The sequence below is a fragment of the Arvicanthis niloticus genome, chromosome 18, assembly GCF_011762505.2.
Source record: "Arvicanthis niloticus isolate mArvNil1 chromosome 18, mArvNil1.pat.X, whole genome shotgun sequence".
NCBI classification, from domain to species: Eukaryota; Metazoa; Chordata; class Mammalia; order Rodentia; family Muridae; genus Arvicanthis; species Arvicanthis niloticus.
The window spans coordinates 48,956,826-48,979,356 of record NC_047675.1 but is presented as its reverse complement, the minus strand read 5'-3'; the positions used below and the strand labels follow the sequence as shown (position 1 = coordinate 48,979,356).

General features: G+C 48.8%; 2 protein-coding genes across 3 annotated transcripts; one reads left to right on the top strand and one right to left on the bottom strand.

Annotated features, from left to right (window-relative positions):
* Positions 1-1,039: 1,039 nt before the first annotated feature.
* On the bottom strand, positions 1,040-13,650 carry Spata33 (spermatogenesis associated 33). Of its 2 annotated transcripts, XM_076916013.1 has the most exons (4): positions 13,497-13,650; positions 13,255-13,410; positions 11,975-12,182; positions 1,040-1,257 (listed from the first exon to the last, which is right to left on the bottom strand). In XM_076916013.1, exons 1-4 carry the CDS (start codon positions 13,531-13,533, stop codon positions 1,248-1,250), a joined length of 411 nt encoding a protein of 136 aa, XP_076772128.1. In that variant the 5' UTR covers positions 13,534-13,650; the 3' UTR covers positions 1,040-1,247. The 2 variants fall into 2 exon arrangements, with proteins under 2 accessions (XP_076772128.1, XP_034378933.1); XM_034523042.2 differs by lacking the exon at positions 11,975-12,182.
* Positions 13,651-13,695: 45 nt separating this feature from the next.
* On the top strand, positions 13,696-21,928 carry Chmp1a (charged multivesicular body protein 1A). Its single transcript, XM_034522846.2, has 7 exons — positions 13,696-13,826; positions 16,062-16,081; positions 17,349-17,426; positions 18,411-18,557; positions 18,939-19,067; positions 19,908-20,095; positions 20,483-21,928. Exons 1-7 carry the CDS (start codon positions 13,820-13,822, stop codon positions 20,502-20,504), a joined length of 591 nt encoding a protein of 196 aa, XP_034378737.1. The 5' UTR covers positions 13,696-13,819; the 3' UTR covers positions 20,505-21,928.
* The last annotated feature ends 603 nt before the right edge of the window (positions 21,929-22,531 follow it).

Sequence of the window (22,531 nt, the reverse complement as noted above, 5' to 3'; positions counted from 1 at the left end):
TCTCTTTCTCTCTTTCTGTCTTCTCCCCCACTCCCCAGTTTCTTTGGCTCTGCCCCTTCCCTGCTCCACTCCACTTCCCAATAAACTTTCTTTATAGTAGGCCTGTGGCATTGTATGATTGTTCAGTAGGAATCCTCATCATAGGCCTGCCCAGGGGATTCTTCCTGTTGCATTATACCACGTTATAAAATACAACAAAATTCATTTAAGTTGTGTGTGTGTGTGTGTGAATGTGTGTGTGTGTGTGCATGTATGTAGACATACATGCATACTGTCAGGCCTGCAATTATGTACTAGATAAGGTAGTATGTATTTTATATACTAGCTGGTATGATGTATATGTTAGAAACTGTTGGCATGTGTTATAAGCAGCAGATCCCCTCACCCTAGTACAGGAGGAGGTTGTGTTTGTGATCCTGGTGGGCGTACCACTGTCTCTGGTTAGCCCACAGAGGCCAATTTTGTCTCATGGCCAACATGTATGGCGTTCCTAGAGGTCCTTCACTATAAAGACCCTTCATCCATGGATCCGGAAGACAAGACAGCATTCATAAGCTACTGCAGAAGTCCCAAGTGCCCCACTGCCCTCCTCAGCTCCGGGACACATTACATTCTTTTGCATCAGTAACAAGTCTCATAACAAGCTAGGTTCCCACCAGCCCTGGGTCCTCTCTGTTCTTGAATTGGGGGTGTGGCATTTACTGATGTTCAACTGCACCCACTTTCAGATGCAAATGAGTAGAGAGGATTTTAATGCCCCTGGGTCACCCCGTGAGCATCCACCTGCTGTCTAGCCCTGCACAGCTGGCTATTTCCAACACACATGCCAGTCAGACCTTCAGGACCTCTGGATTTACTCTCTGAGCCAGCCACCCTCTTCCCCATCAAGCTGAAACTGACTTTGGGAAAGCTAGTCACTGAGACACAACTTCAAAGACTGGAGACAGATGGGCATTCAGCCGCAGCTCAGGAAGGGGTGGCCCTTCTGTCAGTTTAGCCGAGACTCGGGTCACAGTAAAGGATCACAGCTACCGAGAGCTCTCATTTATTCTGTGTTGTGTACTTCATAGGCTGCTATTGTGCTGGGGCTCCTGTGTCGGTAGTAAGGGCCCCAGTCAGCATGCTCCCGAATGGTTCTCTGTTCTTCACTGTCAGGGATGCCATAGCTGATCAGCGTCTCATTGGAGGCCCGGGTGATGATGATCTGCGGGATGATGCTTCTCTTCTTGCTTGACCTGTGCGTTGTCTCAGGTTTGTCTAGAGGGAAGAAAACATCCAATTAGTGGGTGTGAAACGTCTTCCACAATCAAGACAAAGCCAGTCTTAGCTGCAGTAAAGGGAACAGATTCATGGCCAGCAAGAAACACAAAACAAACAAGCAAACCAAGGAAAAAACTGTGTGTGGCTCAGATCGGCAGGCTCAGGGGGTCGGGCTATGCCTACTGGATATACTCGTGCAAGGCAGAAGCAGAGATGACTCTACATTTCATGAACTGCAAGACGGCTTCAGGGGGACAAGTGCAGGACACTACATTCTGTTAGTCTTTAATACAGACAAGCTAGGATCCCACCAGTCCTGAGACCTCTGGGTTCTTCAATTTAACAGTTCTCACACTTGTCTTTTCCCAGACTTGGGGGCATGCCATTTACTGAAAAGTCCAACCACACATCTTCAGAAGCAAATGAGTAGAGTGGACTTTTTAAAAGATATTTTACTTATTTATTTTATGTGTGAATGCTTTATCTGCATGTACACCTGCATGCCAGAAGAGGGCATCAGATCACGTTGTGGATGGTTGTGAGCCGTGGTTGCTGGGAATTGAGCTCAAGACCTCTGGAAGAGCAGCCGGTGTTCTTAACCTGTGAACCATCTCAGAGAGTTTAGAACTCACAGGGAAGATTTGAAGTGTCCAACTGAGTCACAGTGTGCAGTGGTCGCCTGTTGTCTAACGCTGCACAGCTGGCTGTTTCCAACGCACACTCGCTAGGCAGAGCTTCCGGACCTCCTGATTTACTCTCTGAGCCAGCCACCCGCCCTCTCCAGTCAAGCTAGAAGAAAGTGAACCTGCCTCTGATATTGCTTTCCTTTTAAATTACATTTATTTGTGAATGTGTGTGTAGGGATTTACATAAGTTATGATGCAGAGGTGGAGGTGAACCGTCAACTGTGGTAGTCAGTTCTCTCACCACGTGGGGACCGGAGACCTAACTCTCTCCGCCCACCACATGGGTGGGGACTAAAGACTTAACTCTCTTACCACGTGGGGACCGGAGACCTAACCCTCTCCGCCCACCACATGGGTGGGGACTAAAGACTTAACTCTCTCACCACGTGGGGACCGGAGACCTAATTCCTCCCACCATGTAGGTGGGGACTGGAGACTTAATTCAGCCCCTGAGGCTTGGAAGCAAGTATGTTTAACCTAGGTGCCAGGTGTGCCAGCTGTCCTGAGCCCTAGAATAATAGGAAATGCTGGGCATGGTGGCATAAGCTTTTAAGTCCATCACTCAGGAGACAGAAGCAAGTGAATCTTTATGATTCTAAGACCAGCCTGGTCTACATGGTGCATCCAGGCCAGTCAAGACTACATAGTGAGGGCCTATCTCAAAACAACAACAAATAAAAACAAAACAAAAACCTAGGAAATAAAAGCATACAACTTCTCACACGGTTCCCATGACTCATGTCTGTTATACAGAAACAGGCACAGAGAGGTTAAGCCACCTAACAAAGCTTCAGGTAGCGAGGGAACCACTGGTACCCAGGCCCTGATGGGAGAGTTCCTCTGCCTCTCATGCTTCCTTAGGGCTTCCTTTTACTTAATTTCTTGAGATAGTTTCTCATATTCCCCAGCAGACCTCAAAGTCAGTGTCCAGCTGAGGATGACCTTGAACTTGTGATCATCTGTCCTGTCTATCTTCTAAAGCTGGGATTACAGGAAAGTGACTGCATGGTTTATGTGGTACTGAGGAGCTACCTAGAATGTCTTGTATGTTAGGCAACCATTCTACCAACTAAGCAAATTCATCTTAAGCACTGCCAAATTACCCTTGACCCATACTGGGCGGCAGGTGCCCGTCCTTTTTCTTTTTATCATTAAGCCAAAACCTACATTTCATCATGTTTACCGTCAATGTCCAACTGTCAGGTCTGCTATTCCCGTTGACTATAAAGAGTACATAACAAAATATATCAAGACAATTTAAAAGTTTATGAGTCCTCTTAATTAAAAATGATGTCCAGGTATCTAATAAAAATAAATAAATAAATAAAAAAAGATGTCCAGGTGTGGTAGTGCACGCCTGTAACCGCAGCATTTAGGAGACAGAGGCAGATGACCATCTGTCAGTTTGAAGTCAGCCTTGTTTACATAGTGAGTTACAGGACAGGAAGGGCTAGGTACAGAGATCCTGTCTAAAAAAGGCAAAAAAAAAAAAAAAAAAACAAACAAACCAAAAACCCACAGATAAAAATAACACTACATGTAGAGTGAGGAGTGGTGGTGCACACCTTTAGTCCAGCACTTGAGGAAGCAAAAGCAGGCAGGTCTCTACTAGTCCGAGGCCATCTTGGTATACATAGAGAGTCCCAGCCAGCCAGGGGTATATAGTGAGATCTAGTTTCAAAATATCAACTGGTAGCTGGGCGGCGGTGGCACACGCCTTTAATCCCACCACTTGGGAGGCAGAGGCAGGCAGATCTCTGTGAGTTCAAAGCCCAGTCTACAGAGTAAGTTCCAGGACAGCCAGGGCTATACAGAGAAAAACTCTGTCTTGAAAAGACAAAAAAGACTCTGTGTGTGTGTGTGTGTGTGTTGTATCTGTATCTGTAATGTATGTGTGTGTATGTGTGTGTATATATATGTGAATGTGTATGTGTATATGTCTATGTATAATCCTAGCACTCTAGAAGCAAAGTCAGGCAGATCTCTGTGAGTTCAAGGCCAGTCTGGTCTACAGAGTGAGTTCCAGGGCAGGACATCCAGGGCTACACAGGAAAACCTTGTCTTGAAAAACAAAAACAAACAACAAAAATAGCCACAAAAATCATAAATGTTGAGCCTCTGCAGTTCCCATCTCTTGTGTGGCCAACTCCATTTGATGTACATAATTATTTCTACTTTTTATATATTTTGTGGCATTTGTTTCTCTCCCCTCTCGTGTGTGTGTGTGTGTGTGTGTGTGTGTGTGTGTGTGTGTTCTCATTTGCTAACACCAGTGCCTGACAACAATTTAGGGAGGATTTATTCTGTCTCATGGATTAAGAGGGGAAACAGTCCATCATGTCTGGAAAGTTCGGCCACCAGAGCATGAAGCCATCATGCATGCAGTACCAGCGCCCACATGTATGATGAGTCTTATGTAGTAGCCCTCTCTAGAAACTTCCTCACACCCAGGCCCGGAGTTTAGTCTCCTGGGTGGTTCTAGTTCCTTCCAGGCTGACAGTATGAACCACCACAGCTTCACTGAACAGAAGCAGAACCTCTGCACCAAACTGTATGCTTTCACATTGTGGTAAATATCAAATTAACTGGAAGGAGACTTGGTGGCACACATGCCTATAATCTCAGCCAGCCCAGGTTACCTAAGAGACCCTTCCTCTATGCTAGACTTCATGCTTACCACACTTAAAGTCCCCGGCTCAATCTCCAGCAAATATCAATTTATGTTTCTGCCAGAAGACTAAAGAGAATGTGTGTGGCAGCTAAGGAAGCGTAGATGTGAATGTCAGAGTCCAAGGTTATTATATATATATAATTTTTTTAAAGATTTATTTATTATGTATATAGTCTGCTTACATGTATGTCTACAGGCCAGAAGAGGGCACCAGATCTCATTGTAGATGGTTATGAGCCACCATGTGGTTGCTGGAAATTGCACTCAGGACCTCTGAAAGAGCAGCCAGTGCTCTTATCCTCTGAGCCATCTCTCCAGACATATATATATATATATATATATATATATATATATATATATATATATATATATATATATAATATAATACATTTATATAATATATAATATATTATATATTATATATTATAATATTTTATACATATATACATATGTTTTTTATAAAATATAAAATTTTTATAAATTATTTTATTTTGTTATATTATGGGAAGTTTTTCTTGTTTTGTTTTTTCTGTGAGGTTTTTTCTGTGAGGTTTATTGTTTCATGAGGCAGTTTCTCTGTGTAGCCTTAGCTGTCCTGGGACTCGCTCTGTAAACCACACTGGCCTCCTCCGACTCAGCAATCTGCCTGCTTCTGCCTCCCAAGTGCTGGGATTAAAACTGCCCAGCTTAATATAAGAAATTTGAGGCTATCCTGGGATATACCAGACTCTGATACTGTTTCAGAAAACAGTATAATCTAAGAAAATACTCTCCTTTGTTAACTTATAAAACAGTTTGTGCGTTTTATTTAATGTCTTGTGGTTTGTTTTGTGGCATTTTCTTCCTTGAGATGGCCTCACTCTGTAGCCAAGGCTGTCATGGAGCCCATAATTTTCGTGCCTTAGCCTCTCCAGTGCTGGAATTGTGGGTAAGAATAACCATGCTCAGCTCTTTTGAATTTTAATTTCTTTAATTTTTTTAAGCCAGGCGGTGGTGGCACACACCTTTAATCCCAGCACTTGGGAGGCAGAGGCAGGTAGATTTCTGAGTTCAAGGCCAGCCTGGTCTACAGAGTGAGTTCCAAGACAGCCAGGGCTACACAGAGAAACCCTGTCTCGAAAAACCAAAAAAAAAAATTATTTTTTTTAGTTTTATGTACATGCGTGTTTTGTCTGCATGTACGTGTATCGCATGTGTGGCCTGGTACCTGTGGAGGTCAGAAGAGGGCATCAGATCCACAGGAACCAGAGTTACAGGTATGTGTAAGCCACCATGTGGGTGCTCAGATTCAAACTCAGTTCATCTTTCTGGTAGAACAGTCATGAGAGCTCTTGACCACTGAGCCATCTCTCCAGCCCTTACTTTTCTTGTTTAAAGGTTGTTGGTATGTGTTGTCTCTGAATTCAGACGTGTGTGTGCCAAGGCACATCAGTTCTCTCCTGTGACATCATGGGCTCTGGGGTTCCAATTCAGGCCTATTTGAAAGTGCCTTTACCTCTTGAGCCATATTTCTAGCCCCTAATTTTCAGTTTCTTCATCCAAATGGTCTTAATTTTTTTATGTTGGTTTACGTGTGGGGTGTGTGTGTGTGTGTGTGTGTGTGTGTGTGTGTTTATGTGTACAGGTGTGGAAGTCAGAGGACAACTTGTGACAGTTGATCCTTTCCTTCTACCATGTGGGTCACTGGGATATAGTTCAAGTCCTCAGGCTGGGCAGTAACTGTGGCTTGGCATGCTGAGTTATCTTGCCAACTCTAGTTCCTTCATTTTAGAGCAGTGGTCTCAACCCCCTAATGCTGACCCTTTAATTCAGTTCCTCATGTCGTGGTGACCTACAGCCATCAAATTATGTTGGCTCTTACTTCATAACTGTTAATTTGCTGTTATGAATCATAATGTAAGTGCCTGATGTGCAGGCTGTCTGATATGTGACCCCTGTGAAAGGGTCATTTGTCCCCCAAAGGCGGCTCCACCCACAGATCAAGAACGACTGGTTTGGACACATGTGCTGGGTGTGATGGGAGGCAGAGGCAGGCAGATCTCTGTAATCTCACTATGTAGGCAACCCTGTCAGAGGGAGGGAAAGGTATTTCTTTTTTTCTTTGTTTTGTTTTGTTTTGCTATGTTAGGGTTGCTATGTTAGTGCTTCTAATGTGGTAGAAAGTATCTACCACTGAGTTATATCCCAACCACTAGGGCGGGCCATCTATCTATCTATCTACCTATCTACCTATCTACCTATCTATCTATCTATCTATCTATCTATCTATCTATCTATCTATCTAGTTGTGGAGACAAGGTCTCAAGCATGTAGTGGGCTGTCTAGAATTCAAGATTCTCTAGTCTTAGCCTCCTGAATGCTGGGAATACAAACATAATACCTGATTTAGGGTTCTTCATACACAATGCCTGCTGTATTTATTTAATTTTTGAGATGGGGTCTTGCTGTGTGGCCTAGAACCTGTTTCCATCTTCCTATCTAAAGCACCATGCCTCCAGGGTGCACTGTGCCTCTCTGATGCTGGGCACACATCTTACTTCTGAGCCACAGTACCACCCTAAAGCACTTTGTTACTCCAGAACAAATGACTTCAAAGTCGGTGGCTTTTATCAGTGTTCATACTTATAGTCTCTCATTCTTGGTGCCCCGGGAACTCAGGCAGAGCTTGGCTAGGCTTCTACTCAGAGCCTGGGGGCTACATTCTCCTGTACAGAACGGACGAGGCTCAGGGTTTCTTTGTCACTCAAGTACTTAATCCCATCTCCCTGATCGCTATGCTCAGGGGTTGTTGGGACTTCCGGAGGCCTGCAACCTCTCTGCCTCTCATTTTTGGGGAGAAGTGTTTTGAAATAGGTTTCTGCTGTGTAGCTCTGTCTGGCTTCAAACTCAGGATCTTCCTGCTTTAACTGGAATCCCAAGTGGGCACCACCACACCTTGCTTGCCTGTAACTTTTTAGAAACATTCTAAATTGTATTTTGTTTGCACCTGTGGCGGGGGCCACATGTACCATGCTGCAGAAGTACAGGACAGAGGACAACTTTTTATTGTTTTCTTTCTTCTATTGTGTGGGGTCCAGGGACTGATCTCAGGTGGTCAGGCTTGATACGACTACTCATCCTCCCCACCTCTGCCTGTGACTTTTTAAAGGCCTCTGTGGTTAGGTTGGGTATGCCCGGATAATCTCTGATCTGATCTAAGTTGACTGAAACCTAGCCACAGCGATGGCATTTCTTCCTTTGAGGTATTTCTACCCTACTCAAGGAGAGATCACACATGGTATGGTGTTCAACAGAGGACAGGGATTGGGAGACTGTACCACACCATCAAACCACCTTCAAGAAGCATAGGTACTTCTAGCCTGGCGGTGGTGGTGCACTCCTTTAATGCCACACTCAGGAGGCAGAGACAGATGACAGCCAGGACTACACATAGAAACCCTGTCTCAAACAAAACAGAGAGAGAGAGAGAGAGAGAGAGAGAGAGAGAGAGAGAGAGAGAGACTGACTTCCACAATGTCTCAGAATAACTGATCATATCTGATCTGATATTATTTGAGAGGTTTCTCTGGCTTCTGAGATTTTGTTTGTTTGTTTGTTTGTTTGTTTGTTTGTTTTTTGAGACAGTCTCATTACATGACCTGGGCTGGTGCTTGGGATCTGTCTGTGTCAGCTTCAAGAACATTACAGGCATGAGCCAACAAACTGTAAATGACTTTTCACTGTTTTGAGGGTTTTTTTTTTTTGAGTTTTATAGTGTTTATAATTTTTGGAGAGGCCGGGCAGTGGTGGCACACGCCTTTAATCCCCACATTTGGGAGGCAGAGGCAGGTGGATTTCTGAGTTCAAGGCCAGCCTGGTCTACAGAGTGAGTTCCAGGACAGCCAGGGCAACACAGAGAAACCCTGTCTCGAAAAACCAAAACAAAAAAAAACAAAAACAAAAAAAAAAAAAAGAAAAAAAATTTTCGGAGAGACTGTGTGTGTGTGTGCATTTTGTTTTGTTTGAGATGGGATCTCTAGAGTCATAGCTGACCTGGAACTCAAAGAGATTTCTCCTGCCTCTGCCCCATAACTGCAGAGACTGCAGGTGCTGCATCTCCATATATGGTCATAGCCTTCATCTCTCTCTTAGCGATGCCTTTCTTTCATTCAAGACTTGGAAAGACATTAATCACTGAGAAATACAATTCAGTAAACAAAGTTGATGATTCTCCTTCTTCTACCTCCCAAGTGCTGGGATTCCGAGCCTGCAGCACAGGAATAGTCCGGATAGCACTGGTGATGGAGCCCATGGTACAGTCTACCCACTGTGCTACATGGTCAACCTCCACATTTTGTTTTGTTTTCTGACACAAGTTCTCCCAATGTAGTTCTGGCTGGCCTGGAACTCCTCATGTACACTGAGCTAGCCTCAAGCTCACCAATGCTCCACCTGCCTCCTGAATGCTGGGATTAGAGGTGCACACCCAACCCCACCTAGGTTTACTGTTAAGTGTTATGTGTGGTTATTTTGGCAGGGTGCATGTCTGCAGAAGCCATAAAGGATATGGGATCCCCTGGAACTGGAATTACAGATAGTTACAAGAGGCCATGTGGATGCTGGGAACTGAACTCAGGACTTCTGGACGAGCAGCCCATGTTTCTAATTGCTCAGCCATCTCCCAGCTTCCCCCCAAGCACTTTTTATATTCACTCTTACTCTTGTGAAATAATCTGTGTATGCCAAGAGGCTACACACACATCTCCTTTAAAGTATCAATTCTCCGAGCAGAGGAGCAGAATTTACACAGCCCCGCCTCTTTCTGCTGGTGTTTTGTGTCAGCGTTATTGTACACTTACCACACACACGCACGCGCGCACACACACACACACACACACACACACACACACACGTACGCACACGCGCACATTCTACTTATTCTCCATCTTCTATAATTTGTCTGCTTTTCTTATACTGGACTAGAACAATTAAAACTGTAACATTTTATATCTTTAAACTTTTTATTTTTTAAAAATAGTCATAAATTCAGACACTGGCTAAAGCAGCAAGAAGTGGCCCCATGTCCCCTTTACACAGTTCCCCCAGTGGCAGCACCTTATATTAGTACAGTATCAATCCAGTGAGTGCACAGACATGTGCCCATCTATGTACAGGGAGCAGCCCCATCTGCATAGCACCAGGCCTCTTCCAGCGGAGACCCCTTCCTGATGCCCCTCTGCCCAGCCCCGTCCTCCCTGTTCCTTTAACCCTAACACCTGGCAACCAACTCTGTTCTCCACCTCTCTAATCTGTGATTTGGAGAACATTCCTAAGGGAGCCCCACAGAATGTAGACTTTGGGGGTTGCTGCTTTTTAGCTTTTGTTTTTTATTGGTGCTGAGGACAGAGCCCAGGGCCTTCGGCGTGCTACGCATCTGCTCTGCCACTGAGCTACGCCGCGGTCTACACCAAGGTCCATGATCAACTGTTGATTATGATATCCAAACTGACTGTGAAGACCACCTGGCTCAGGTCTACACTTCTTGGTTCATTTAAAAATCCCCTTTTTCTTATTTTAATTTTGAAGTATGTGTGTGTGCCAGGTTATGAATTTGTGCATGAATGCAGTGTGCACAGAAGTCACTCACAAGACGGCATCTTTCTCTTGGAACCGAAATTAAAGGTGGTTGTGAGCTAGCCAATATGGGTGCTCAGAGCTGAATGCAGGTCCTCTGGAAAAGCAGTGTAAGCTCTCGGCCACTGAGCCATCTCTCCAACTCCTTCTCTGTCCTTTATGTGCTGAAGGAATTGGGTCATGTGGGGCACAGAATGTCCAACATTGTAGAATAGGCTGGTTGTAAATCTGTGGTGTCCTAATCTCTTTGTATATATTTGTGGAATTTTCAATGTAAAAATACCTTAAGCATACAGACACAGTATGTATAGAATAACATCCCCTACCCACAAGCAGTGATACCTTTTTTAGGAAACAAAACAGGGCTTTGGTATGTAGTTCAAACTGCCTGAAATGCATGACCCTCCAGCCCTGACCTTCTGAGTTCGGGGATTACAGGGGTGTTCTGGAAGTGATACACAGACTTCCTCTCTCCACTCCCATTTACCCCTTGATCTGAATATTACTGCCGTGTGACAACTGACTCCAAGCTCTCTCAGCTTAAACAACATGGTTTTCATTGTTATGGGTCAGGAACTCAAGACAGGCTTCTCTAGGCAGTTTTTACTTGAGGTCCTGTGGTAGGTGCAGTTGGGTTATTTCCAGGCTGTGTCCTCTAAAGACTTATCTGGGCCGCAAGTGCTGTTGACAGGAACAGGCTGTGAAGCCTCAAAGGCCAGAGCCTACGGTCACCTAATGTTCGCTCAAAGGTCCAGCCCAGGGTTCCCAACTATGGTGTAACCCAGAGCCTCAGCAGCTCAGTGGTGAGCTATTATGGGTCACTTTGTGCACGTGTGTGTGTGTGTGTGTGTGTGTGTGTGTGTATGTGTGTGTGTGCATACCACATGCATATCTGGTGCCCACAGAGGTCAGAAGGCACTGGTTCCCTGGAGCTGGAGTTACAAATAGCTGTGAACCACCAAATGGATTCTGGGAACTGAACCCAGGCCCTCTGTAAGAGTAGCAAGTGTTCTTAACTGCTGAGTCAACTCTCCAGGTATCACGTAGCCCAGGCTGGACCTGAACACTTCATGTAAAGACAGCTTCCCCTGAATTCATGCTTCTCCTGTCTCAAGTGTTAAGATTCCAGGCATGTGCTACCATGCCTGCTTTATGGGGTACTGGTGAAGGAACCCACACCTTTGTGCTTCTTGTATGGTAGGCACTCTCCCCAGGGCTTTGAAAACACAGGGTCTCACAATGTTGCCCAGGTTGGCTCACATGATCCTCCTGCTTCAGTCTCCTGAGTAGCTGGCACTATAACTCCATGCCCAACCTGTTCACTTTTAGAATCATTTCCAAATGGGCATGACAGCTCATACACTGCTGGATGCTGCAGCCAAAGGACCGTGAGTTCAAGGCTTTCATAGAAAGTCATGCTGTCTATGGACATTCACACCTGACTTCATCTCACATCATGCTTTGAGGCCCCCTCCAGGGTCGCATGTGTCAGTGGCTTTGTTCCTGTGATGGTCGAGCCTGCCCCGCCACTTTTCTTGACACCAGACTCACTTGGTTTCTCTTCATGTCCACCTGCTTTTCCTCCCAACATGACACTGTGTGACAGGTGTCACAGGTGGCCTTCAAATGGGTAGCTTCTTGCTGGCAAAGGCCTTGTCTACTTTGATACCTTATGGCTCCTCCGGCACATCACACACATGTAGAGCTGAACCCATCTTAGAGAGGTTGGGCAGATGAAGCCTACCTCACAAAGATTTCCTTGCCAATAGCAAGCGAGGCCCCAGATCTCTTAAGAGTCAGCATGGTCTTGTGTGCCTGTGACGCTGCAGCCTTCCAGATCCCTGGGCACTGTGCAGGAAGACGTCCCTGATGTTGAAGTGGCACACTGGAGCACAGAGTCCTTGATGCTGGTGCTATGCTGTGCAGTAGACACGTGGTCGCCATCTCCGGCCCTTTTTTGGTGAGATATCAAACCACAAGGTGACAAAATCTTGTTTAGTTGGCTTTTCTGTAATCAGCTAAAAGCACTCTGAGGGACAAACCTCCCTAGGTCTGCAGCCTCTGCGGGGCCTTCTAGCCTCAAATGAGGGGCCTCTAAGCGTTCAGACCACTTTCCCAATCTCAGCACCTGGATTTCAAACTGCCTCTTGTTGTGCAGCGCCTGAAGTCCCACGGGTACCTCAACCTCCTTCTCATTGGAGAGGAGGGTCTACTCTTTCTACCTCCAATCCTTCTTACTGCGCCTCTGGACTCTACCAGATTACAGCAGTGGGCTTGGGGTAGGTCCTCTGCTTTTCATAGAGGCCTCGGTTCTGAAAGCAAAAAAGACAAAGCCCGCAGTTCCTAAGGCCTCCCTTGCTTTAAACCGGGAACAGCTGTATTTCCGACAATGGGGTGGCACAGTGTTGGAAGGCTCCGTACGTAAGATTCCTTCTGCTTTTGTGGTCTGGTCTCCACCAATTCCACACCAAAGGCGTGGCCATATTGAGCTACTATAAAACGAAGAAATATGCCAAACATCTGTCTCAAGGCAAAGTGGGATGGGCAGCAATTTCTGGTGTCTGCCAAATGCTAGGTGTGAAAAGAAACACTTTTGTCCCACTCATGATCCTTTCTAACTGAGAAGCCCTCCCATCTTTGTGGCCAGGCTCAGGAGTCACTGCTGCCTGGACAATCCCTCCAGGTTCTACTCCAAGCTGTAACATGCTAAAGGGATCACCGTGGGACCAGAGAGCACCCTACTACCCTCTTTGGGGGAGGAGGGGCACTGTATGGATCACTCAAGTTTCTCCCCTATTTTTTTTTTTTTTTCCTTCTAAAACAGGGTCTCCATATATACAAGATGCCCTTGAAATCCCTGTTACAGCCTAGACTGGAGTCAAAGGCAAGAAGCCTGCCCGTGCTGCTGCTCGCCTGTCCTGCACAAGCAAACTGCATATTTATTTACCTCCTGTATCATTTATTCTTAGAAACGGGACCCGTCCCTGATGCCTTTGACGTGGCTGGTCTCCTCGGGTCTCCTACCTTCAGAGGAAGACGAAGGCCTTGAGTGCTTGGATGTCCCTGTCCCGAACAGGCTTTCGGCAGGCTGAGACTCTTTGTCAGGCTGCTTGGCCTCCTTCTCCATTACTTTCTCCTTAGTCTTTGTAACTAAAGTGGTAGTGCTCTTCTCCTCTTCAACTGAAACACACGGACAAGCCGTTAGACCTACAGCCCCAGGACGCCTGCACGGAGGGCGGGCCTCGCCGCCAGGCGGCGCCCTTTACCTTTCTTCTCTCTGGGTTTGCTTCTCGACTGGCCCATAGGTGAGCCCGCCGCCCCAGCCGGGCGGCCTCGGGGCCCAGTAACCCGACCGACTCACAAAACCCACACTCCGCTCGGGGAGCGCATTACCATGGCAACCGCGTGCCGCGCGCGGCGCCTAAGCCCCGCCCAAGGTCCGGGGCGGGGGGGGGAAAGAGGCATCTTCTCGCGAGAGCAGGCCGCGCGACCGGAAACAGTAGCGACCCCGGAAGTCCTCACGGGTACTGCTGGTCCGTAAGATCTCGTCCCCTGCGCCGCCCCGAGGGGTGTGCTTGCCCGCCTGGCCATGGACGGTAAGGGGCTGTCATCCACTTCGGGTTCGGAGCGGGATTCTGCGGACATCTCGCCTCAGCCCCATAACCCAGCCGGACCCTCCCCGGGCTCCAGTCCCAGACTGTCCCCGGGCCTGGAACCCACTTACCTCGACCCTGTATCTGGACCGGGACCCGCCCCTTGCCTCAGCTCGAGACCCCGACTAGGACCTGCCCTCGGGTCTGCAGCCCACATACCGACCAGAACCGGCCGGACCTGGTGCCTGAGCCTTTACTGATCCTAGCTGAAACCTGTCTTGGGCCTCGATCGCACAACCCAACAGGAACTAGCTTCCGATTCTTGACTTCAGGCCCCGGCCAGCTCCTAACCCCTGGGTCTTGTTCCTTACCCCGATCTCCCCAAGCCTGCACCCCACACCCTCCCTGTTTGTTTTGTTCTGCTTTGGGGACCCTGGAGTGTGGTCAGAAGGCACCAGAAAAGTATCCAGAGAAAAGGGAGTAATTCGGATACAAAGGACTTCCAGTACCAAGCAGTAGGATACGAGTTCCCTTCTAGTAGCCCCTCGAGATGGGAGTTACATGTTAACCTTAGGCTAACAGGTTGCGAGGGAACCACCCGTAATAATATGAGTCACTTCACCTGACGTGGGCCCAGCTCTAGAGTCCCAAAGAACTGGTGATAGGTTTTATGGGCTAGTGTATAGAGTTTTTGTATGAGACAGTCTCTCTATAGCCTTGGTTGGCCTTGAACTTACTACTGTGTATACTGAGCTGCCCTTGAACTCAGAGATCTGCTTCCCCACTGCTGGGATTAAAGGTCTATGCCACCTCCTAGGGCTGTGACAGAGGTTTTGTTCTGTTTTAAACTGTTTTCTGAAATGTAGAAAGCTATAGTACCATGTCATTGCCGTGGAAGAAATGCATAAGAATTCTATACTGTGTCCCCTGGGGAGAAGATGAAACACCCTGGCATCTCAGCAATAAAGAACTTGGTCTAGCATCACAGTTTGCTCTGCTCTCCTGACGGAATTTTTCTAAAGCTCACATCAGGGTTCTCCCGATTTTCAGAGTCCAGTCCCCCTGGAGTCTAGATGAAAGTACAGGCTAAGATGGGGGAGATTTGTTCAGTGTCCTAAAGCTAGTGAGATGGCTGGGCCACACCTGGGTGACACTGTTCCTCCAGTCACTGTGTTACCGTCACCCTGCACTGAGTGGCCGGAGATGCCCAGAGGTGATTGCAGCCCAGCAGGTCTCTCCCGAGCCTTGTCTGTATGTGCAGACCCTCAGTGTCCCCAGTCTGCACTGCTGGGGTAAGGCTTTTCAGGAATCAAGTATGACAGCACTCTGCAGATTTAGAAACGGAGCCAGTTACCTGCTGTGGTGGCTCCAACTGTAATGCCAGCCCTCAGGAGGACAAAGTGTCCCCAGTCAAAGCTGGCTACTTAGTGAGTGGAAATTCTGTCTCACATCAAAAATAAATACGAAATTGAGTTTGCCCGTCCCAAGTTTGCAGATGAGTAGCTGGTTTGGTTAGTCCTTTCCTTTGCTTAGTGCAGGCGGGGACAGTGTGTGCTGGAGCCTGGTGCTGTGGCTGAGAAATGCCATCTGTCATGACGCAGACTTTCCACCACACCAGTCATTTGCCTTTGGGAAGATAAAGGAAAGGCCATGCAAAACCAAGCATTAAATACTAAAGATTAAGCTTGGTACTAAAGGCAAAGACTGCCATGTGTTGTGTAAAGTTGAATAAACTGTAAGCCACCATCTCCATTCTGACCGTGGGCAACAGCTGCATACATCACCCTGTCTGTCCTTTTTTTTTTTTTTTTTTTTTTTTTTTTGGTTTTTCGAGACAGGGTTTCTCTGTGTAGCCCTGGCTGTCCTGGAACTCACTCTGTAGACCAGTAGACCAGGCTGGCCTCGAACTCAGAAATCCGCCTGCCTCTGCCTCCCAAGTGCTGGGATTAAAGGCGCGTGCCGCCACTGCCCGGCCACCCTGTCTATCCTCAAAGTAACCCTGTAAGATTGGCTGCTGCCATCCTGTGTTCCTGACAGACACGATTATCGAGGGTCCCTGTTGGTTTGAAGCCCTGTATCTAACATGGCTCTGTCTTCTGACTGCACTGTTGGGCCTGTCTGTCTGGTGTGAGCCAGCCTCGAGAATCTGCAGGGATCCCACTGAGTCCACTGGCTTGTCAGATGTACTGCTTGTCACGTTTCTTCAAGTTGTTTAAGCTGTGTCCTCTGTCTTTGCAGACACCCTGTTCCAGTTGAAGGTTTGTACAAACTCACCCTCCCCCACCTGCCCTGGGAACAAGCAGATATCAACAAGAGTCGCAGCGGCAGCGGAACCCAGACCCCAAAGTCACGGGAAAGCGTTTGGAATTGAATCGCAGCCACGCAGGGCTCAGACGGCTGCCCAAACAGGGCCATTCCTTGGTTTTGGCTGAGTAGAAGCAGGATCACTCAGACTTACCTGAGGACTGAGTGTATTATCTTTAAGAAACACAGCTGGGCGATACAGACATGCTTTCATGTTTTACTGAGTATTTAAAACCCCAGACTGAACTTTAAGGACTTGAAAGAGTGTTCTATGGGCAACTGAAAGTGCTTCTTCCTGGGAAGTATCTGTACCCGTCTGCTACCCCGTGGCGTGCTCCTGCCCCTTTGCTCCAATGCCTCCCAGGTGACAGAGTTAGTCTTCTCTGGCTCTGAGGATCTGGGTAGGAGTGAGGTAACAAGCAGCTGAACACGGCTCTGGTGTCACACTGAGCCTATCAGGTGGTGGCATGTGGGCTGATGCCCTAAAGGAGGGCAGTGTGTGAGACATGCTTGCTGGTGGCTGGGTCTGATCCCATTGCCAGAGGGGCCTGATATGGTGACATTTCCTCTGTGGGAAAGTGAGGAAGCTCCACAGAGACTTAGAGAAGTCTATGTCAGCTGTATATGCAGAGTTCTCCACAGAGACTTAGAGAAGTCTGTGTCAGCTGTATATGCACAGTTCTCCACAGAGACTTAGAGAAGTCTGTGTCAGCTGTATATGCACAGTTCTCCACAGAGACTTAGAGAAGTCTGTGTCAGCTGTATATGCACAGTTCTCCACAGAGACTTAGAGAAGTCTATGTCAGCTGTATATGCACAGTTCTCCACAGAGACTTAGAGGGGTTTACGTCACTGCTTGAGTGGCCTGAAAGAGGTCTCTGTGCTTTCTGTGAGTCGAAAGTCCCTCATACGCAGGGGCAGGGTTGGTGAGAGTTCATCGTCTTGTTGGGGGAAGATATGGGTTAGGATGTTACCAGAGATGAAGGACATTTTAGGAAGCCTGTTGCAGCCTCCCCTTGCACACAGGGCTTAGGAACCGGGTGGGGCTTTAGGGGGATTCATCTCTGAGGCTGTTGCAGTTTCTAACAGCCTACAGTGTCTGTCTGGACTTTGAGGCTTTGCGCCTTAACTCAGGGTTGGGCCAAGGACAGGCAGAGGCAGGGGGCCAGGGCTAAAGGGTGAGCTCCCCTGTGTGTCTCAGGATGTATGTTTTCTGCTTAGTTCACAGCAAAGCAGCTGGAGAAGCTGGCCAAGAAGGCAGAGAAGGACTCCAAGGCTGAGCAGGCCAAAGTGAAGAAGGTGCGTGGCTTCTCTGGGCTGAGGTCTTTCTTCCCCGTCCCCTGTATTGTATTGTATTTAATTTCATTTCATTATTGACATTGAATACTGTAGTCGAGGATGACTTGGAACTCACTGTGAGGCCCAGGCTAATCTCAAACTTGACATACCCTACTTCAGCTTCACCTTTGGTAAAAGTGTAGGTAGGAGCCGCCACACCCGGCTTTGTTTCCCTCCGTGTTGCTCTCAGAGTGGCACACCACTCTTCCAGAGCTGTGATTTAATCTCACTGATTGCACACTGTTGACATACTTGCTTTCATACTTGAGAAACAAGCCTGAGGGAGGAGTAACCATCCTCCTGTGTGCTCCCTGCCCATGCCCACAGTGATGTCCAGAGCAGCCCGGGTGCATGGTCCTCACGCCTCCTTCCTCCCTTCCAGCATCCTGAATTGTCGAGCATGGCCTCTTAGCTGTTCTTGCTCCCATGCCTTCAGCTTTCTGTCCTTCAGGGCTGCAGCCTAGCAGATCACAATCCGGGCAGAGGGTTGATGTTGGCTCTGTAGAGTTGGGCAGAAGTGGGAACTCACTGAGGTTTTTGCAGGAAGGCGTCCTAAAGATACACAGAGCAGTCAGACCTGAGCCAAGTGTCCTGCTCTTTACTGTCGTCCAAGGCTGCAGCCTTGGTGATGACGCACACCTCAGGCTTCTGCGAAGCTCTGCACTTCCCTGCTGTGGTTCCTTTGGCCTTTTTCCCCTTTCTGCTGTGCAGATGTGGCTCTGGAGGAACAGCAGACTGGACCCCATGGCTTGTCTGTGGCCCCCATCCCTCTTCTGGATGCCCATACTCCAGACTGTGCCATTGCAGTTTTACAAAGCTCACCCATTCCTGAGGGTCATACCTAGAGAACCTGAAAGCCTGCTGTCCCAGTGGCAAAGCATACCCTGGGGAAGAATGCAGGCTGTTTACAAATGCCCCGCCATGAGCATTTCCCGATGACCGTAGGCCCTTCAGCAGAAGAATGTGGAATGTGCCCGTGTGTACGCCGAGAACGCCATCCGCAAGAAGAATGAAGGTGTGAACTGGCTCCGGATGGCGTCCCGTGTGGACGCAGTGGCCTCCAAGGTGCAGACAGCCGTGACCATGAAGGGGGTAAGTGCCAGAGCACGGGGCCGTGTGGGCAGCGTTTGTTGTAGGGTTTACTGGCAGGCACGGTGCATTTCTAGAGTAGAGGGAGGCTGGACCAGCAGAGAACCTGGCCAGCAGGCGGAGCTGGACACAGGAGGCCTCAGGAAAGCCTGATCTCATGGTATCATTCCACAAGAGGCTGGGAGTAAGATGGAGCTCTTGGCTCCACAGCAGAGCCTCCCTTCAAAGTGGAGAGGCCCAGAGGACTCCTATGTCATCAGTTATGTTCAAGTAACTGAGCTGAGGCCTTGGGTTCTCATCAGGAAGTCCTGATAGCTTGTCCTTGGTCTGCAGTCCGTGGCCACCTGTTACTCTGTTTTTATCCCTAATCCTCTTCTACCCCAGGTGACCAAGAATATGGCACAGGTGACCAAAGCTCTGGACAAGGCTCTGAGTGCCATGGATCTTCAGAAGGTGTCTGCAGTGATGGACAGGTTTGAGCAGCAGGTTCAGAACCTGGATGTGCACACATCGGTAGGTGGCTGTTGTGCTGTGGCTGGACAGTGTGTCAGGGTCACTGGACAGAGGTGGACATGGGACACCAGTCCTCTCTGGGAAGGCCCACATGGTTGGCAAGCACACAGAAGTTGAGCAAGCTCCATGAACTGGGTGGACTCAGGTGGGACTGGCAGATCTGGGGCAGGAAGGCCAAGGGAGCAGGGAAGGCTTCCTGGAGAAGCCTGTGGGGGGCGGGGGAGGGAGGAGGGAGAGAGGGAGGAGAGAAGAGAGGAGAGAGAGAGAGAGAAAGAGAGAGAGAGAGCGCGCGTGCGCGAGCGAGCACGGGAGCGAGCGTGTGAACAGGAACCACGCAGGAGTTGGGGAGATAGCTCAGCGGGTGAAATGCTTCCTGTGCCAGCCCAAGGGTGGGCACAAGGGTGAGCTCTTGGCACCCACATAAAAGCTGGGTGTGTGGCTTAGTGCTGGGGGCCAAAGACAGGAGAGCCCCAGGGCTTTGCTGGCCAGCATGGCTGAAGTGTAAGCACTGGCTTCAGTGACAAGCTTATAGATCGCAGTATCTGAAGGACACTCATCTCAGCCCTGGCCTTCACATGAGCACATGTGTGTACCACACGTGTCCACAACACATATGAGCACGTGTGTGTACCGCACGTGTCCACAACACTCATGAGCACGTGTGTGTACTGCACGTGTCCACAACACACATAAGCACATGTGTGTACCACACGTGTCTACAACACATATAAGCACATGTGTGTACCACACATGTCTACAACAGACACAAACAGTCGCAGTGGGCTTTATGGTGCCATGGAGGGTCCGTGGCTGTACTGCCCAGAGTGAATGTCCCCTCAGGTAATGGAGGATTCTGTGAGCTCTGCCACTACGCTGACCACACCTCAGGAGCAGGTCGACAGCCTCATTGTCCAGATTGCTGAGGAAAATGGCCTGGAGGTCCTGGACCAGCTGAGCCAGCTTCCAGAGGGAGCCTCTGCTGTGGGCGAGAGCTCTGTGCGCAGCCAGGAGGACCAGCTGTCTCGGAGGTAGGGCTGCCTGACAGGAGGGAGGGCTGGAGGGCCTGCCCCGATGTCCTGTCCGACTCTGACCTTGTGAAGACCCATCCCCCTTGATGAACTGTTGGGAAGGGCAGACAGAAACCCCTGTCGGGCTGCACAGCTCCCCTTACGTCAGAATGCCGTGGTTAACCCTCTGTAGCCAGCAGCCACCATAGAAGGAAGCTCTGTGCTCTTCCTAAGGATGTAACAGTGTGTGACTGTTTCTGGCATCTTTTCACCCGTTATCCCAGGACAGCTTTGAAAACCTGAGTCTAAGTGGGTCCTCACTTTGGGTTCAGGTCTAGTCGTGCATACAGTATGGCAGGTGCCTCTGCCCTCTGCCTTTCTTACCAGAGTTTCTTTTGTTGGTTTCAGGTTGGCTGCCCTGAGGAATTAGCACGTCCTTGGCAGGTGCTGCCTCCCCTGCCTGTGATGTACTGGGGGCTTCTGCCTGGCCGCGTTCCACTCTCTCCAACTCCTCATAGCTGCCTTGGCTCTTTTCCAACCTGTCAGGCTGGTGCCTCAGAACTGAGCCTTAGGTTGGGCAGCAGGTCTCTGTCCTGGTATTGAATTTGCACAAATGTGTGGTGACTTCTGTGGGTGTGGGCTACAGCTGGAGGAGGGCACACTTTTTATTTGTCCTCTCCTATGTGAGGTTGACAGGGTTTGGCCTGCAGATATTTGTGGACTTGAGCCCAGTGCTTTGGGGCCTTCAGAGTCCAGTGACTGCACACCTGCTATGTGCTGTGGCCAGTGAGGGTCAGAGCCAGTCCTTTGCCAGGCAACTCTTGGGAGCCTCTCCAGGGGTCTCCTCTGCAGACAGGAAACCCCATTGTGTGACAGCCATTAGTAGGTTCCTGTGGACTTTGTGTACCAAGGTGTCCAGTGCCACCATACACTGACCTGGGTCCTTTACAAGTGCTTACTCTCCTCCGTCTTGCCAGGGCTGTAGTCTTGGTGTCCATTGCCAGCTGACTGAGTCTGCGTGGCCTTTCTGTCCCTCAGCTCCTTCCCCAGCCCGCAGGAACAGAACCACCATCCAATTTCTAGTCCAGGACCCTCCTAAGAGAATCTTACACCATAGTCTGCAGCTGCCTCTGGAAGAGCTCTGGGCTGCTGGGGCTGAGCTGTCTGCCTGATGCTGACAGGCCCTCTAGCGTACTCATTCTTGAATGGCTGGTTCTCCTGTCCTTTTAGACAAAGGCTGCTGTTTCTGCCTTCTCCAAGGGAGAGCCAGGGTGGCTAACAAGGGAGCCTGGGTCAGTCACTTGTGGCTGCTGGCAGAAAGCTCTTACATCCTTCTGCACTGAGGAAGCCGGCAGCAAGCAGGTACTGACTGGGCAGCCTGGAGACTGTGTACAGATTGCTGTTTTATTTTCTGTCTCCTGAACTTTATTCATGTTCTTAAAACTCCTGGTGATTTTGTTCTTTTGCCAAAGTAGAAAGCACAGCGGATTTCCCAGCCCTCTGTAGGCTGAGCAGTGCAGCGCTGCCCACAGGTTTACACACAAGCTTGGAGACCACCTGTGTTTGGTTTCTTCTGTTCTGCACTTTGGAGCCCTTGAGTATTCCACATTACAAGTTGATGTTATAGGGGCTGGAATTGTTGGCCCTGGATGTGGGGACCACGAGGCTTTCTGAAATCAGCCTCCTCCTTGAGAGCAGCTGTGGTCTCGGGACCGCCTGTGAGTCCCCTGGGTCCTGGACAGGACAGGATTTGTGGAGCACCAGTAGGGATGGGGGAGCCGGGCTGGGTTCATCAAAGTGGGCGTGTCTGCCTTTACAGTGCTGTCGTAAGTAATTAAAGGGATTGCTGGAGAATGTCTCAGACTCACAGTGTCCTGGGCAGGGTTATGAACTGTGGGCTGAACCCCATGTGGGTGATCCAGTGCCTCGCCTCAGGATGAAGGGAGGGGTGTCCCTGGAGGCCTTGTTTCCACCGGAAAGGGGAGAGGCATGAGTGAAGGAGGATTCTCAGACTACGCATATGATGGAATCAGTCAGGTTTATGATTTATTATGAAATTTAAAGTATTGATGCAAAAATTTTTTCCAATTTAAGATGATGCTTTTTGGCTTCTGGGTCCTTTAGCCTACTCTCTCTGGTTCCTGCCTCCCAGCTTCCCCTGACTGCAGGGCACATGGTTTCTCTTGGCTTCTCTGCCTTGGGATCTGGTCATCCCTGATTCATTTGAGAGGGGAGCAACGCTTAGACCATTGGCCTGGTAGGGGGTGAGTCCTTTGGCAAAGTGCTTGGTGCACAAACATGAAGACATGAGTTTGAATACCGAGAGCTCATGTTAAAAAATCAGGCCTGGAGTAACCCTGGTGTTAGAGCCAGAGATGGGCAGGCCCTAGAATTTACAGGCCAGTAGGCTACTTAAAATCTGAATCTGAGAGGTCCAGAGTCAGTTGAGATCTTATC